Source organism: Ruditapes philippinarum, unplaced genomic scaffold (assembly GCF_026571515.1).
Source record: "Ruditapes philippinarum isolate M1 unplaced genomic scaffold, ASM2657151v2 ctg7561_1_1_1_1, whole genome shotgun sequence".
NCBI classification, from domain to species: Eukaryota; Metazoa; Mollusca; class Bivalvia; order Venerida; family Veneridae; genus Ruditapes; species Ruditapes philippinarum.
Genome location: NW_026851986.1, coordinates 1,536 through 19,576, shown reverse-complemented (window position 1 = coordinate 19,576; position 18,041 = coordinate 1,536). Strand labels below are relative to the sequence as shown.

Sequence of the window (18,041 nt, the reverse complement as noted above, 5' to 3'; positions counted from 1 at the left end):
ATGATATTTTGTTTTTAGAATTGAAAAGATATATTTATTTGTCAAAGAGAAAAATCATGTTACCTACAATACCTGGTTTTAGAAATAGTCTTAAATTGGCGTGGAATATTTACAAAAATACAAATTTGACCAAACATGTAAATGAAGGATGGCAAATTGTAAGAACTTTAATAAACTAATGGGCTACACTAAATTAATTTACCCCAAACCAATATTCTTTGTTTGTTTGAAGCTGTTGCATAATACATTATCATACATAATTGTTATACATATTATATGAAAATTGATTGAATGTTTGAATATAATGTATATTGTAATTATATAAAAAATATTATTATAGATGATGATTTAAATATTATGTAGATATCATGTAAGGTATCAGAGGGATGACCCCGACCCTCTCATACCTATTACGGGGTAAATAAACGGGGTTACCCAGTTGGGGCCTCAAAAAAAAAAAGTTTGATTGAAAGGTCTCATTTACAACTCTAGTTATTGACAAGTAAACAGAATTATAGTAAAAAGAGTTTTGAGTGACCTTGACCTTGACGCTACGAACACAAAAACAGGCAGATGATCTGGTAGGCGTGCATCAAACTAGATGGTTTCTGTTCAATAACTGTATAAAATTTTGATAAATGTTGTTGTTGTAATTTAAAGCATATTACACTATACAAATCATATATGGGGAAAAACAAAGGACTATAGTTAGGTCAAATATAATCAAAAAATGGCAAGGGCACTTGGTGACAAAGCTTTTGTAACAGTTTAGTCAAAATCCCTTGAAAAATGTAAGAGTTGCGAAAAAAATAGGAGTTGCGAAATTGAAAAAATTGTTCACTTTTTATGCCATACAAGAAAAAAATACAAAGGTCTATGATAAGATTAAATATTACTTAATCAAGATACTCCAAAAATATTCGCCGGGGCACTAATGACACAGCTTCTGTGACAGTTTGGACAAAATCACATGCAAAATGTATGAGTTGCGCACAGAAGAAATTAGTTACGCCTGCCCTCCGACATACCTAAATCTTATAACCAGCTTTTTCCTTCGGAAAAACCTGGATAATAAACTTTTATCAAGATCATTGGACAAATGTCCAAACTTGCTATTCAGGACTTCCCCATTTAGCTAAGATTTTTGTCAGTTTTTCAACCTAACATAAAATAAAATAACCTTGATTTAGCAAAATAATAATAAAATACATACAGCCAATGTACATATACTTGCGAATGAAAACGGATAAACGTGTTTTAAAAGTATAAAGTGCACAATGTTCAAAAAAAATTAAGAAAAATGATACACAATATATAATAAATGAACCATTTAATTTGCGTCTAATTGGAAGTTTTAGTATTTCTTACAAAGGCAAAGAAGGAAAATTTTACCCAGCGCAGATTATTTTCCTGAACTTTGCATTTCTAGCAATTTGCACGATAATAGAGAGTTATTATCAAAACAATTTATTAAAAAGATAAAGAGTCACCATTATTTTTGCATCATCAACTACTGATAGTGAGATTTGAGCCGCGTCACGACTAAACCAACTTTGTGCGTTTGCGACCAGCATGGATCCAGACCAGCCTGCGCATCCGCGCAGTCTGATCAGGATCCATGCTGTTCGCTGTCAGTTTCTCCACTTCTAATAGAGGTGGTAAGCGAACAGCATGGATCCTGATCAGACTGCGCGGATGCGCAGGCTGGTCTGGATCCATGCTGGTCGCAAACCAACTATGTTGATTTTTGTCGTGACGCGGCTCATTTTGCTCTTTTATATCATTTTCAAAGAAAGATAACATCTGTACCTGTTTAAAAATACTAAAAATTTCAATTAGAGGGAAACATATTCTCAATGTTTTGAAATGTATATATTTTATAGCAAATCTCTCTTTTTTATATAAAAAAAACATAAATATTTTGATAAATTTCTTTAGGATATTTGCTTTCGTAAATTTTTCTTTTTCCCCTTTTTTAAAGTAGACCATCTTCGAGTACCAAATATTTTGTTTAGAAAATTGTTTCCTTGCGTCCTTATAACTTCGGCAAGTTTGGAGCATGCACGGATCTCACTTCTACATTCATAGTACATTTTTGACTTACTTTCTTCTTTAAGCGTTCCTTTACGTTTGATAAGTGCAAACAAATGAAAAAAGTGTTGTATTCTTAAAAAAATTATGAATTAACAAGATTTTAGTACAATTCACAGCGCATCTGTTTTAAATTACAAATATGTATAAAATAATATGAAGCATTTCCACTTATTTCTTTTGCATGACATTGTAAATGTAATGGCAAAACGGTTATTTACATATCATTTAGAATCACAAACATAATGAATAAATTATATAGTCATGCTGAATAATAAAAACACACAAATTCAAGTTATACTTTTACATGCTTCAATGCAGCTGGTATAACATAGCACTCCAAACAATAAGTTATGTTGTGAAAATAATATATATATGTAATGACATAAAATGATATGTTGAATAAAAAATAATGATAATGATAAATGTAGACATGTCCTTTGCCATATCATTAACGGAAACAAAAGTAAAAATAGAGATAAAAAAGTCTAAACTAGAAGCATAGTATATGAATGATGGGTATGAATTGTATAGGCTTCTTTTGTTCGTGGGACATACATGTATTCTGACAAAATAGCTGATATAAATGTAAGTATCCGAATATCTCCTCATATTTAATGACAATCCTCGTATTTTAGCGTGAATAAAATAACTCTTTAATTTGTTACTATGAGGCATGTCCTTGATAATTGCAGAAATTTATAAAAGCTATCCATCCTGATATTTTACCAAGTTTGATTCAACATTTCAGACAAATAACGAAGGATAACTATTTTTTCTGTATAACGTTCCCTTTACTCCGCTTCTTTTCACTGGTGATTCGAACAAACAATAATCAAACCTGAGTGCAAATGATTAACATTTCAAATAATATTAAATGAAGATGTATATCAATTATTCTTAATTGTTTTTGTATATCTTAAAAGAACACAATTCAATGTTTATACAAAACATTTTAACAAACATTTTCAACAAAATGAAAATAAAACGATACGCACCACACAATCAATAGCCTAAATATATTAGATAAACTTCGTCCTGTTTTACATCTAACATACATCTAAAAAGTTTTTGATTGACAAAGATTTATTTTGCTGCTTCACGCCCTGCCGATGCTTTATTGGTCATAATAAATGGGTCATCGCTCCGGATAGATTTATCAATAATACAGACATTGTGTTTTAAAATTATAAAAATTGTTTGATATTTCTTTGACAGTGTAATCCGTGTTGTAAATGTGCAGGTTTTATATGTAATCGAAACTAAACGTTTTGGAGGTTTTGTTCTTGTAGTACTTGTTACTCAAGTATAGCTAGCTAACAAGTAAGGAATATTGAATTAAGTTTTCGAAAGACATTAATGCATGGCTGCCAGTTAAATTGATATTTGGAATTTGAAACGACGACGACAGTTATGTTCTATTTACATAACTTGTAATACGGGAGTCGGTAGAAATAAACAGTGAGTTTATGTATTCCATGAAAATATATACCGTCCTATCTTACTAAAAGTTTAAGATAAATTCGAGTTAATTCTTTCAAAGACTAACTAATGCTGGCCTTGTTGATATAAGAATTTGAAGCATTGGCGCCTAAATCAATACAAAATGAAACAATTTATAGTCTCAGGAAATAATTTCAAGTACCCTTAATTACACTTATCATTGGTCCAAACCAGAGTTTCCCATGTGGTTTTCGTACTTGGATGCAAAATGTTAAGTCACTAGGAATTCGAAATTTTGATTACAAACAAATGCAAGAGGTATGTGTTAACTCGACAAATGCAGTTTATTTCCACCTACTCCCGTGTTACATGTATATTATACAACAGTCACCATTCGTCTTAAAATTGTTATCTTGTTTTTTACATGGTACATGTACGAAGAAGTGATTTCACCGCGTCAAATTTCTGTTATGATTCATAAACTCGCTAACTTAAAATAAAAAAATTGATACAAAGAACAAAATAAATAATTTACTTAGATATAAGGCATACACCGTCTAAATATATAAAATATTGAATTCTCATTCTATTCGGTGTCAAAGGCTTACAAATGCTGTACAAAGGTACCATTTCTAGCGATATTCTAATAAATTTTGTCATAGTCTACCTTTTCTTGTCATATTCTGAAGATCAATAAACACGATCGTCCATATTCATTCATTCTTATATCCCAATCATACCGCCTGACTACAGAATAAACTATTATTTCACAGCACTTGGACAAAAAAGGCATATAACCACAATATGCAATATGATAATGATGATGATGAAAATGATGATGATGATAATGATGATGATATGATAGTTTTCAGTACTTCACAGTGTGATAACAATTGTAATATTTCAACAATTACCACCTATACTTTCCTGTCGTCTCCTGAATCCTCATTATCCTGGCAACTCTCTGGCGAGCTTGAGCTTGTCTGTGAGTTTACAGAAAACGATCGGATCCTCCTATTTTCGTTAACCGGAAGTTGAAGACAGGCCATGTTGTTTGTTTTCGATGAATTCATTTTGGAATAGAGAGTATCGAGCAATCCCGGATTTCTTCCCCAGAATTGGAAGGGCCAATGTTGGCCAACAGCGGTCCAGGGAAAGTCTGGAAAAAAAAGATTTTAAATAATTTATTATTATCATCTAATGATAATTTTTTAATTCTCCGTTTAGAGAATATGATTCTTCTGTTTCCACGTATACAATGACGTTAATTTAACGTCATTACGAAGCAGAAATAAACGTTTTGAATAACATCTTCGATATCTAAATAGACCACTGATTCTATAAATTAATTTCAAGGTTCTCATATACTCCTTTCGGTTGGTAGTATAATAACAAAACTACAGATGAAATGAATCTGAAAAAAAACCCCAAAACATGAGATAAAATGATAAAAATACAAGTTAAAAATTATATTCTATTATGGCGTAACGCATTCTAAAATTCTTACAATGTGACGGATTTGTTGAATTCATCTCAATATTTTTCCTGTACAAGTGGTCGAGGGCTGCAATACTTAATCCGTCTTGACGGAATGGCATTGATTGGTAATGCATATAAGATGGGCAATCCTTGATAGAGACAGGTATAATCGGTACAGTCGACTCGTTCATATAACCATCTGTAAAATAATGATAATATGTATATAAAAGGATATATTCAATATTCCATTTTTGTATTCTCGGTATCTATTTTTGACGAGTTTAACTTTTAATTCTTACTGAAAAAAATATTTGACAATCCATACAGAGGTAGTTTTACTTAGACAGAATTAGTTTTCATACCATATACAATTTAGTTATTTTGTCAGTATTTAATTAATAGTCATGTGATATATATATTTTTGAATTTTGATTTATCAAAGTGAGATAATGTGGTACATTTTTAATATTAAAGTTTAATTAGTGTTTTTATTTTATGTTTTACCAACACTTCTCTTGATGTGATACTTTTAATAATTATGTTCAACTGCCTAAGTACTTTATGTGTATCAACCATGTGATTTGATAGAAATTGCGATAGACGATAAAATGTCAGTTCAGTTTGTATTCGATGGCTCAATATGTAAATTTAGTGAATATTTAAGAAAATGTACACATCATTGAGGGCCACTAAGAATTAAAGTGACCGATATATTTATGTAAGGTCTATCTATACACGCATTGAAGTTACGTGAATATAGAATTTTAGTGAAAATTTAAATTTCCGGTGAACTGAAGAGAAAAAAAAAATATATTATCTTACTTTTTGCTTTTGCTTCTCGTCGTCTAGGAGATACGGCGGTCTTTGGGGTAAACCTGAAATATTAGTATGACTGCTTATCATTTCAACTTTTATAATAAAACTTCTCCTTTACAAGTAAACATGTGCATGCATGTACAAACATATTGTCGTACTTGTGAAATCACTTTTTTGTTATAGAAATATGATAACGTCATATGGTGAGTTTAATTCTTGCCCTCTGGAACGAATCCGTTCAGTCTGATCAGGTTCTATACAGATGGTAAACTAACCCCAAATCTCCAAACATGATAATAGACTGTACAAAAAAGAAAGCTGGTCGAATTCGTTTGAGTGATTCAGCAGGTAAAGTATTAACAACTTTCTCGACTCACTAGTTACTGGTACATTTTTAACATTTCTTCGAGTATTACCATAGTTTACTCACATACATTTTGGAATGAAAATGCTATATTAACATTCGTGAAAGGACGCTAGAAGGAACACAACTCTTAGATTTTATAGTAAAAATCTTAAACAGTATGACACATCTGTAACAAAGTACTGGTATCATAAATAATTCCATATCATCGTGCATCGCAAATGTTCCAATTCTGGGGTAAAAAAGAATTTTCACATTTACAACTTGGTAAATAATTATATCGATTCATTACTCTATTATGAACGGTAATGCGCCGTGAAGCTATAACAGTGAAAGACTGTATGCACCCTGGGATTGGATGTGACACATTTACAAAGTCTCGAATAACATATTACAAATATATGGAACAATATAAATAATAATCACTTTCCTTGTAATTGAATGAAGATAAAAAAAAGTCACTTACGAGGGATTGTGGCAGTCTCTGAAAGCTTTGGCAAATGGATTGTTTTGTATTTTGAGCTGTGTGATTTTGCTGTTCTGGTATGCAGTGACTGCAATGAACGCCGACTCATCAAAATCAAACGTTAGTTCTGTTCTTGCAGGGGAGCTTTCTTCTCTGATTTTGATAACTACCTTGTACTTGTGCATGGACAGTAGAAGAATCTGGATAAAGAACAAAGTTCGGCAATGAATTTTCAACTACTAGTAAGTTTTCAAAGCTGATTATGACATGCTTCTGAGATGATTTCTTCATCTTAAAAAATGATTACATTTTATTTGTCGGTTTATGCACCATATATTGTTCGATTGTGTAGGAAGTTATAAGCTTATAGACAGACTTTCGAATCCGTTCCTGGAACCAGTACTAAACAATGTGTTTAAATTTTCTTGCCCAAAGTAGCAAGCATAGTTAACTAGCATGCAGATTCATATATCTCAGTTCTATCCCGATCCAGATTCGTTGGATAAAGAACATTTCTTTATTCATCTAATCGAAAAGTATATTAAAAAATAATTAGAACATAACCATAACAAAACAGTTTCCCTAACATAATAATTCAACTGTACCACTCACTACAGGGGGCATACACCAAAACAGTTTAACATTATTAACGTTTTCAAATAATCACATTCCGTAATGAACTCGATTTCAACAAACAAATCTAAAGATAAATGAAGTATTGACATCAACTAATTGTATACTTACATTGCTATCAGAACACTCTTTAACACTTGACTCTTTGTTGTTTGTGAGACGAACTTTGGAAAACGAGGCTCTGTTCCGTATCCAGAATGAACCAACGTTCGGTGAATCTGGATGAGTTACTGGCTGCACTCCTGCACCCGGATCCGCCATTCCTATAGGTAACCACTGATTATTGATGAACTTATACCGGTGCTGATCCGCGGGAACTATTTCAAGTGTGACCGAATACATCATTTGTGGATGTAGGCCTTCCGTAGATAGAACGATATGTGGAAACATCCGCCTGATGAAACAAGATTACATTGATATAATTGGAACAAGATTCATTTACATTCAGTATAGGAACGTTCATCTTAAGAAAAATGTGTTAATCATTAAACTATTAATTGCTTAAAGGAACTTTTTCTAAGATCAAAAAGCCTAAAAACATAAAATTTGAATTTCTTGCATAGTTCAACTGTAACACTTAAAACAGATAGATATGCAAAAGATATTTAAGAAATTAACTCAGAATGAATTAAAAATTCGTATTTCTGTGATACTTTAGCCCAATCTCAATATAATCATATTTATTTTGATAATAATAAAATTTGGCCTATAACAAAATCATTTAGCATTAATCTTTTGCGTGGAAAAGAACGCCTTGTGCTTTGAGAGTATTTCTTTACAAAGTGAACGAGCATATTTCTGACACGAGTTTAAATAAACTCAAAATCATAAATTTGCTTAGAAGGTACCGGTATTTCAGTGTTCTATTTATTAAATGTTTAAACTTTTCTTAAAAGCTAACGAATGACTTTTTGTACTTTTATTTGGAGAATTATCATTCTATTTAAAATGTTTGGTAAATTTCAGAAAAATGAGTTTTCAGTCCGTTGATTACACTTTACTACATGTTTAAGCACTATTGATGTCAATTATTCATTTTTGTAATTTTAAACAATTTTCCAAGAACAAATACTTAAAAAAGTAAAATCATGCGGCGGGTGGCTTCCTGGAACAATCGATATTCCGTGACCATTCATTCTTTTCGTATTGATGTTAATGGGGGTTTGCAGTTTTTCTTTTTTCGCAGTCTGACATAATATCATGTGTTATTAAACATGTTATTGTATCATAGTTTGGGGACCTTTCTGTTGCAAAAGTGTCAGAGTTAAATCGTATACATAAACAAGCACAGTGCGGTAACTGGAGTGCAGGTATCAGTTACCCGCACTCCAGATAATGCCCGTTGATTGGTTCATTTTTGCTGGGGTTTACATATTATGACGGCAGAAAAAGGGAAAGGGGCAGAAATATCATATTCAAATGCTCGTTCATTGGTTAATTTTTTCTGGGGTTTCATATTATGACAACAGGGAACGTGCTGTAATATTTGACTATGATACAAAAGAGAAAGAACACCGAAACACTCAGCAACCTAATTTATACTCGGGGGCTACGCCCCCTCGTACAAATCAGATAGCCTCGTGTTTCGGTGTTCTTTCTATTACTTGTATCATAGTTTGGTGACCTTTCTGTTGAAAATTTGTCAGGGTTAAATCGTATACATATACATGTACAGTGCGTTAACTGGAGTGCGGGTATTAGTTACCCGCACTCCAGAGCATGCCCATTGATTGGCTTATTTTTGCTGGGGTTTACATATTTTGACGGCAGAAAAAGGGAAAGCGACAGAAATGTCATATTCAGTTGTATGTTCATTGGTTCATTTTTGCCGGGGTTTCATATTGTGACAACAGGGAACGCGCTTTTATGTTTGACTATGATACAAAAGAGAAAGAACACCAAAACACTCGGCAATCTGATTAATACTCGGGGGCTACGCCCCCTCGTACAAATCAGAGAACCTCGTGTTTCGGTGCTCTTTCTATTACTTACAGTGTGTATAATCACCTGATCAATTGTGTGGGTAATAGTTAGAGGTGAATATAATTATAAGTTCGTATGTGAAAAGATTATTTATTTTGTGAATATTTCTTCTATTTCTTCATTTCAATTCAACCCATGTTTCAGCAATTATCACTATACGTCCAATAGTAATAAATTATTTTCACTTTTGTACGAAGACTTGGCAGGAGAATTAGAAGATTTTTTTTTGTTAATTTGAAAACGCGAACATAGTGAAAAACAATATAGGAAACAACCAGTTACAGCAAATTAACCGGGTTTAAACACTAAGACACACCTTGCAAAAACATATATAAGTATAGAATTTAATCTTACGCATTTACAATCATATTTTTGAAAACAAAAACAAAGCAAACAGCAGAGTACAAAAATGGATATAATGAAAAATCCAATCAACGTCAATGAACAGGCTCATTCAAACATGGTCTGCAATATTTTCAGTTTTCCGTTTTGGGCGTTCTTAACAGATTCTGTTTTTTTCCCTCTATTTGAATAGTTATAGTGAGAAACCAAGAGTTCATACGCCCACAAAGTCAACCAAAGCAAATAACAATTAAAAGATAGACTTAATGGAAATATTTTTATTCTGCTTGACGGGTAATAACAAGAAGAATTAGGAATTTATTGACAAAAGACACACTGTTTACTCTGACTATTACGCAAAACAACGATACGTGATAATGACCAAGGCAATGTGTGATTATGTAATATGATTTTTTAACAATCTACAAGCATATTATCTAAAAACATTTGGAAGAATTATGAAAATGTAAAACTCTACCTTCCGGAACGATTGATAATCATTTCTGTTCCAAAGTTGGCAAAAGCTCTCCACAGCTTATCGTCATGCAGACTGACCGATACACCATTGCATGTTCGCTTTATTTCGCCGGCGTCTTGGGGGTGAGCAACAAGGAACGGGGTCGGAGGCGACAAGTCTATGTCATTACTGAGACAAGCATCGCCCGCATCGGCGTTCCTCGAAACGAATGCAGTTGGAGGACTATCGCCCTTATGCGTGGTCAGCGATAGTTTGTACTTCTTCGAAGGGGGCTCAAAATCTTTGTTCTGTTAGAAACAATTATAACAGGGAAGACAAATGTAAATGTGTAATATGTTTCACAAGTTTGCACATTATTATGAGTTTTGCTTTGCTCAACTAGGCCCTCCAATAAAGCTTGGCAATTACCTGGTCTCCATATTGTAGCTACCAGATAGTAACTCATAAAAATGCAAAACGTTTGTCATAAACAATAAAATGTTACTGGACAGGTCGTGCATGCGACGAATACATAAAAAAAACAAAGAAACAGCAAAGTAAAATGATTCTTATGCAAAGTAAAACTTTAAATATATATACATATATATATTGTTTCAAAGCATTTACTTTTGGTCTTGAAAATTCACCAAAATTTAACTTGTTCTGAACACAATTTATGATATCCATATTGTATGCAATAGTCTTTGATGGTAAAAGGGGAATACCTAGATTATTTTGCATTTCTGTACACAATATTATTAGTTTTTTGTCTATAATAAAAATGGAAACATTTATAAAACCGTGTGTATATATCTATAAATGGTATGTATTACTTTTTTTCAAAAAAAAAAAGAAACTATTGCACTAGCATACAACAAATGGAAATAAAAAAGGGACCAATACAATTATTACAGTGTTTAACCCTTAACATTTTGTCCTGGATTAGACCAGCAACAAGCCCTATTCAAAGTGTAAATGATTTTAATATCAGAATAGAAAAATTAAGCTTCCTACAGTTAACAGAAGACCAAGCTGGTATGGCTCTATACCTGTCCTAACAGACATCCTCGTTCAGAAAGAAAATGCGAATTATGTAATCTTCAAGAAATTGAGGAAGAATTTCGTGTTATTATCATTTGCAATTGTTATAATGCATTACGTAGGGAGTTCATTAAGCCATATTTTTTCAGAAGGCCGAGTATGTTTAAATTTTTGTAGCTTTTGAATTCAAAACATTGGACTTGCTAAATACATCATCTTTGCTACTTAGCGTCGATATGACCTTATTAATATTACCATTTAAAAAAACTATGTGCATGATAATTTTGCTCCTTAATAGCGGCAGTATGGTATTTATCATGTATTTTGAATCGTTGATTCACTACATATTTAATATATGACAGTCATTTTTGCAACGTATTAATTAGACCAATACCAACTTTGTATTGTTTAAATATGGACTTTAGAACATTCTCCATATATACTTTTGTTTAAAAATGTTTGTTTTCAATATGATCGTACCGTGACTTATGATTTATGCATTACATGTTTTGTATTTATAACTATGTACAAATGTGAATACGTCAATAAATACTTACACTACAATAGGCTAAGGGTTAAGATATGTAATTGCAAACAATTGTATTAAGTCTCACTATTAGTATTGAAAAAAATATCTTTTAAAATTCGATTTCAAAAAATAAAAACTTGTCAAATTGAAAGGCATGTCCCCTTTTCAGATCTATAAATAGCTTATTTACGATCCTATAAAAAATATGTCGATGAATCTGTTTCAGTAAAACATAAAAGAATAACAACTATGCTAAAACAAACTATAAAACGCCAAAATTGGAATATTTCAGTTTACATCGTTGAGATTTTTATTTTTGCTAGATATCTTTAAAGTTTTTATTTACTTTCGCACATTTTTTTCATCAAGTAATGAGGAAAGTTTATAATTTCATGTACATTTTTTAATGTTTCGTGGAACAAGTTTATTCTGGCCTGTTCATTCGATATAAAACACTATATGCAAAAAGCTCGTGAAAATAAATCATAAGAACCATTTGATACCTTGATTTTTTATATTAATTTTTCTGCCCTTTTTAGTTCATCTTTCATGCTTTTATGTAATTATTTATGCCAGTCATATAAGTTAGCTTTTGGTTTAGTGCTTACTGATAAATTTGGATAACATAGTCAACTTTGTGTTTGTCATTTTCTTGAATCGCGCCCAAATATAAAAGTTGTACTAAGTATTAATGGTCAGTCGCTTCCATCACATATAACAATAATGTATATACATTTTTAACAACCAATAAAACCAGAAACGACCTAGGCGTAAAACACTAAAAGGCACATTATGCCTCAGATACTGATTATTTTTGTTTGTATAAAAAAGGCAAATATTTATTTTTTAACGTTTATATAATGGTTTTAGAGCATTTTAAATGGTTGTTACCAGAACAAAAAAGCACCAAAGTGAAAAAAATGTCATAAAAATAGCAAAATGTAAACATTAAGTATTTTGACTTCCATACCAAATACTTGATAATACTTCTGTGTAATAAATACAGTGTATATATATTTCATTTTTCGGTGCGTATAATTATGACGCAACACATGCATATCTTTTTAAAGGATGCATATTACTTGAAAACAAAACAAAAAAAACTTGAAAAAGTACAAAGAAAGACAGACGTTTTTGTACCAGATTGTAATCGATCTGTATCAACTAATATTTTTACGAGATCACATGACATGATCAACCTTAATTCATGTTTGAGTGTAATATTAGGACAGAATAAATATTGCTTAAATGGTCTTACATTTATGATCACGAGCATAGTTATATAATGTTAAACAGACTGCACGTGCCACAAAAAACTTGTCTACAATACGAAACAAATAATGCACAAAGTATAATAAACAGTCCACATCACTGTATAAATAAATTATACACTCCGTACATTTAAAACTAAGAATTAAAAAGAATTAAACATAAGACTGCCGGGCTATCATTATATAACATTTTACAAAAGAACAAGTAAAAGCCCATTAGGTGCAAAAGCATTGATTTAATGACGAATTGTTACTTAAATGAGAACCATCGAATCTGTAGCACGATACGTAAACATTCTATCACAAGTACATGTATATACATAGATACATATTTTCACATCACGTTAGTGAAAATTAAAGATTGCGCTTTATCATAAAACAATGCTCTTTTGACGTGTTTTGTTAAATAATCAAGTTATTTTACACATATACCAATTTCAAATACGGCTTCCGTATGTATCCAAAACAAAGATGAAATCAGAACAATTTGATGCACTGTCCTACTTCCTTAACAGCAGAAATTGGAAAGTCATTCAATAAAGATCATTACATCCACTAAAATAACACATCCTCAAAACATGTAATTAGAATTAATAATTAATTAATTCAAAATCAGGCAATGAATTTATGAAACAATAAGTGATGCTCTGTGCGACGCCTCTATTTTTGTCCGTTCTGTTCCGTTCGGATCCGTACGGTATTGTTGGCCGAATTTACAACGGCGATGATTTCAGGTCACGGCAGCTGTTCCGGACACGAAGGGGAACGGAAGTTTGGTATAGATTTAGAATTATTATTGTGTAGCATGTATCCTAACAAATGTTAAATCAGTTATAAATTGTTATGTGATGATGATCCTTATCACAACGTGTCTTTTACTAAAGCTGATTCCAGCCGATGTGTTCACAATGAACAAGGTAAGACATCTGTAGTGACGTGATAGTTGGTACAATGTATTACACAGTAACACGAGTAGTCTGATGATGATTTCTAATCCCCTTCTTCCTGTCAAATGCTTTATTTATATGATTCCCTCCTTATTAACAACAATGTTTAGTTATGGCTTTTAGTATGGAACGCCAGAATTGTCAAATATTAAGTTTGTTACACTGTACACATACGTATGCGGAGACCTTGTTGTTGGTTTTTTATATACAATGTATATATATATAAACATGTTCAGACGAATGGTGTTTATTTAATATAATGTCACATATTGTTTCATCATGTAGAATGTTAATAATAAGTATATACTCAGCACATTTAAAAATATTTCAACACCAAAGTAGCTTATTTGTTTCATTTGAAATACATGTATATTGCTAGTTTTAATAGATACCAACATAATAAAAGCGAGAAATAACATTTTTGCCAAGGAAATACAACATATGGATTCTAGATTGTAATTGCCCCAAACAAGAAATAAGTAAAAAATTTGGTATTCTTAATTCAGATACAAAATAACGGTCCGAACGAGCAAGAAATATAACACTTTATGAGTTTATTTCAAATTTGCATTCAGGCCACCGGCCCATACACATGAATATATAAAATATATATAAACAGAATAGCATATTGTCATGGCAGCTTGTTAGGATAATATTACATCACATAATATATATGTTTACATAGAGTTATATGAAGTACAATAACATGTTGTCATAGCAGCATTTTAGCCATTTTTCACAAAACATGTAATTGCGTAATAAAATTTAGCAACTTACATAAAGACATTTAAGATATAAATTCATTGGCATAATATAAAAAGCTTTGATAAGTTTCGTATTGTCTTTACACTTTTGCATGACAGTCATAAGTTAAACTTATGATTATTTGGATGTTCCCATTAGGTATTTGGTATAAATTGTTGACGTAAATTTTCATATAAAGGACATTTTAACAGAAAATGATATTTATATTCAATTTCATATCGACAGTGTATACAAAAACGGATTTTTCCTAGGCAATATGTCCTTTCTCTATCATCAATTGATGACAAGAGGACCTAAAAGAAGCAGGACTACTCTTAAATTTCAACATATTTATACAGTCCAGATATTTTTCAAAATTACTATTACATTTAAAATGTCTATAGAATACTAGCTTTCTGTTTTCTAAACACTCACTTTTTGAATCAGGAAATGAAAACAAATATTCATGCACTGTATGGTGCCTCGCTATTTAATCCATTACGTCCCAGGTTGATTCGTACTCACCATTAACCGGAAATACAACGATGGTATTCACTTGGGTTAGTGTGAACAACATTGATATCAGTAGAGACACAAAAAACTAGTCTACATTTCTAACTAACACATTAAAAAATGTACAACGATAAACTTAAGTTATTAGCTTTAATAATACTTTAGCATTTTTGCCTTTTCATTATTTTAATTTTGTACTACAATTTTGTATTACATATGAGCAAAGCTGTACAAGGTTGTAATTTAAACCGGGATCACTTACAAGTAAAGAAAGGATTCGCTCTGTTATGATAAAAGTATCAATGTATCACAATTAAGAAAATAATTAATTCATTTATTGTCCTTTTTTCTAATAAATACTGATATATTAAATATGAACAAAGATCAATTCGTCAAACCCTTCTCCCTGATCCTAATTATTCTTTTCCGCTTTGAAAACAAATTACTATACCTTCATAAAATAACTTTCAGCATCGTTTTCGACCAGTTTACGTCCGCGACGCTCTCGTTCTGCTAACTCATGGGCTGATGATAACGCTGGCAACGTATCTGCAGTCTGAACATCATCTGACAGCGATGGTCCGGTAGACAGCTCCAACGACGGCTTTTCGTCTGCTGATTTCGTCTTTGGCAAAGATAAGTCAAGAGCCTCATTCTGAAATGCAAAATAATAAAGTCTTCCAATTAATATTTTTTTTCTGTACGAAGTACCGGGAATGTATTAACTAAGCTGCAAAGGGAGCGTAGAATCTGCTATGGTTATGGTATTATTTACATCACGAGTAAAGATGAATGAAAAGATTAAGAATGACCTTTATTGATGGAAGAGATTGCACGGTTTTCCCATTCTTAGTCACTTGTTGTACCTATAATTTTCCCGAGCACCAAGCACAAAAACAGTTTTAAGTTCTTATTCTGAGATTGCGAGGTCAAAATAATGCCCATTCAGACGAAAAAAAACTACAAAAACAACATAGATCTGTCACGGTTCAGAACTGTTCACTAATTAGGGGAGAAAATGTGTCAGTCGGTAGAGCCGCGGAACGGTATTCCGAGGGTCCCGGGTTAGAGTCCCGGTCAGGCTGCACATTTTTCTCACCCTGTGACATTTGGCGCCCAACGGGGGACCGTGAGTGATATAGTTCAGAGTTTGATTTACATTGCTCTGTAACTCTTTGAAGTTCGAGGACGAATTTCAATATAGCAGGGGAGTATATCACGGTTCAAAACTGTTCACTAATTAGGGGAGAAATGTACGGCCGGATAGCTCAGTAGGTAGAGCCGCGGAACGGTATTCCGAGGGTCCCTTTTAGTTCTGGGTAAGTGAAATATCACGTCATAATGTTATCTACATAATGAATCATTCAGTCACACTACACGGACACCGGCTTGCAGGTCCGTGATGATAGTACCAAACCCGAAAGTTATTAAATAATATTACTTAGAAGTAACATTTTGGTATAACCAAGTTTTATAACAGTCAAATTAAACAAGGATTATAGGTGTAAAGTAAGAAATATCATAAATTCATATCATACAGGGTGGGTTTTTTTTCATTTTGGTAAGCAGATGCATAATCCAGAGTAAAAAACTATCTCTTTGTAAAGAACACAATGTGTAATTTTATAAACCATCTCTTCTTTATATCCGTGCAGTTTTCCTTCGAACTTACATTAATTAAACATTGATGTGGACAGGATCTTATAAGGCTGATTATTATTTTAATGTTTTAAAATTATATTTAAGGCATAAAGTATATGACATTCTTCATTTTAAACCGGAATAGTCTTTAAATCTTCAATAAAAAGACGATTGACACATATGTGTAGAGTGTTAAAATAACTATTATCAGTTTTTTCAAATACTTTATTTATGCACTTATTTTACAAATGCCACTTACCATCCCATTAATACAGAGAGGTGTACAGAATGGTAATGCCTATAAAACACGAACACGAGTGAGGTAAGCTTCTACTTCCGGTAGCCAAACGGTACCTTTCCCGGAAGCCTATATGATTTAACTTTTATCTGTCTTGCGATTAATGGAAATAGACTCCATTATACACTTTGATAACTAAGTGGTCTGGAACAAAGTTTTCAACTGATACATTTAGGTTTAGTTGTGTCCTTTATCAGATGTTTACAATGATTTTTTACACACCCTCTACGTTAAGGTACAAAAGTACAATAAAAAGGACAGTCTGTTTATTTGCCTGATCTTTAGAGCAAAGAAAACGAAAGGTTCATTTTTTTCGACTTAACTTTACAGAAAATTCAGACTTTAATCCGTAATTCTATCAATGCCATATACAATATTCAGATTTTTGTTTTGCTTTTATTTTCATCATACTTTGTAAACAAAAGGTAATTATTCCAAAGGAAGACAGAGCTTGTGGTTTATTTTCCCATTATACATGATTATAACTTCTTTATGATATTTCTACTGGTCATTTTAATAGAGCAGTTTCATATACTTATTTCAGCAAAATATTGACATATTTGGTATAAAAAATGGCAATATGTATTGACGACACGATGGGCTATATCTGATTGAAATTTCATCATTAGTAAAAGCAAATAGCGGAAAAATCAAACTTGCAAATTTGCGAATCTTGAAAATAGTTTGTCACTAACCGGATAGAAAATTCCGTAAATGATTCCAAAGAAAGCGGTGTTGGAAAATCTTATCACACATGGTCTTATCTCACACACCACGTGCAGCACTTCTTCACACATGCGCAATATTTACTCCTATTTTGACAAAAGGCCCAAATGTATTAAATATGTGAGCTTATCTATTAAATTGTCCAGAGAATCGAAATAAATCGATATTTACTTTCACACTTCAATGAGTCCTACTCTACCTATGTCCGACATTCCCCTTATCGATATGTTACTAATAATAGCAGACTTTAAAATATC

The 18,041-nt window shown here is 32.0% G+C and overlaps 1 protein-coding gene across 1 annotated transcript; it reads right to left on the bottom strand.

The window, feature by feature from the left end:
- Positions 1-2,223: 2,223 nt before the first annotated feature.
- LOC132744892 (T-box transcription factor TBX1-like) lies at positions 2,224-15,774 on the bottom strand (the record flags this gene model as incomplete). Its single annotated transcript, XM_060733689.1, has 7 exons — positions 2,224-4,693; positions 5,042-5,212; positions 5,836-5,888; positions 6,660-6,859; positions 7,404-7,686; positions 10,096-10,382; positions 15,571-15,774. Coding segments are annotated over 7 exons (1,440 nt in total), but the record flags the coding sequence as incomplete, so codon positions are not given.
- Positions 15,775-18,041: the final 2,267 nt, after the last annotated feature.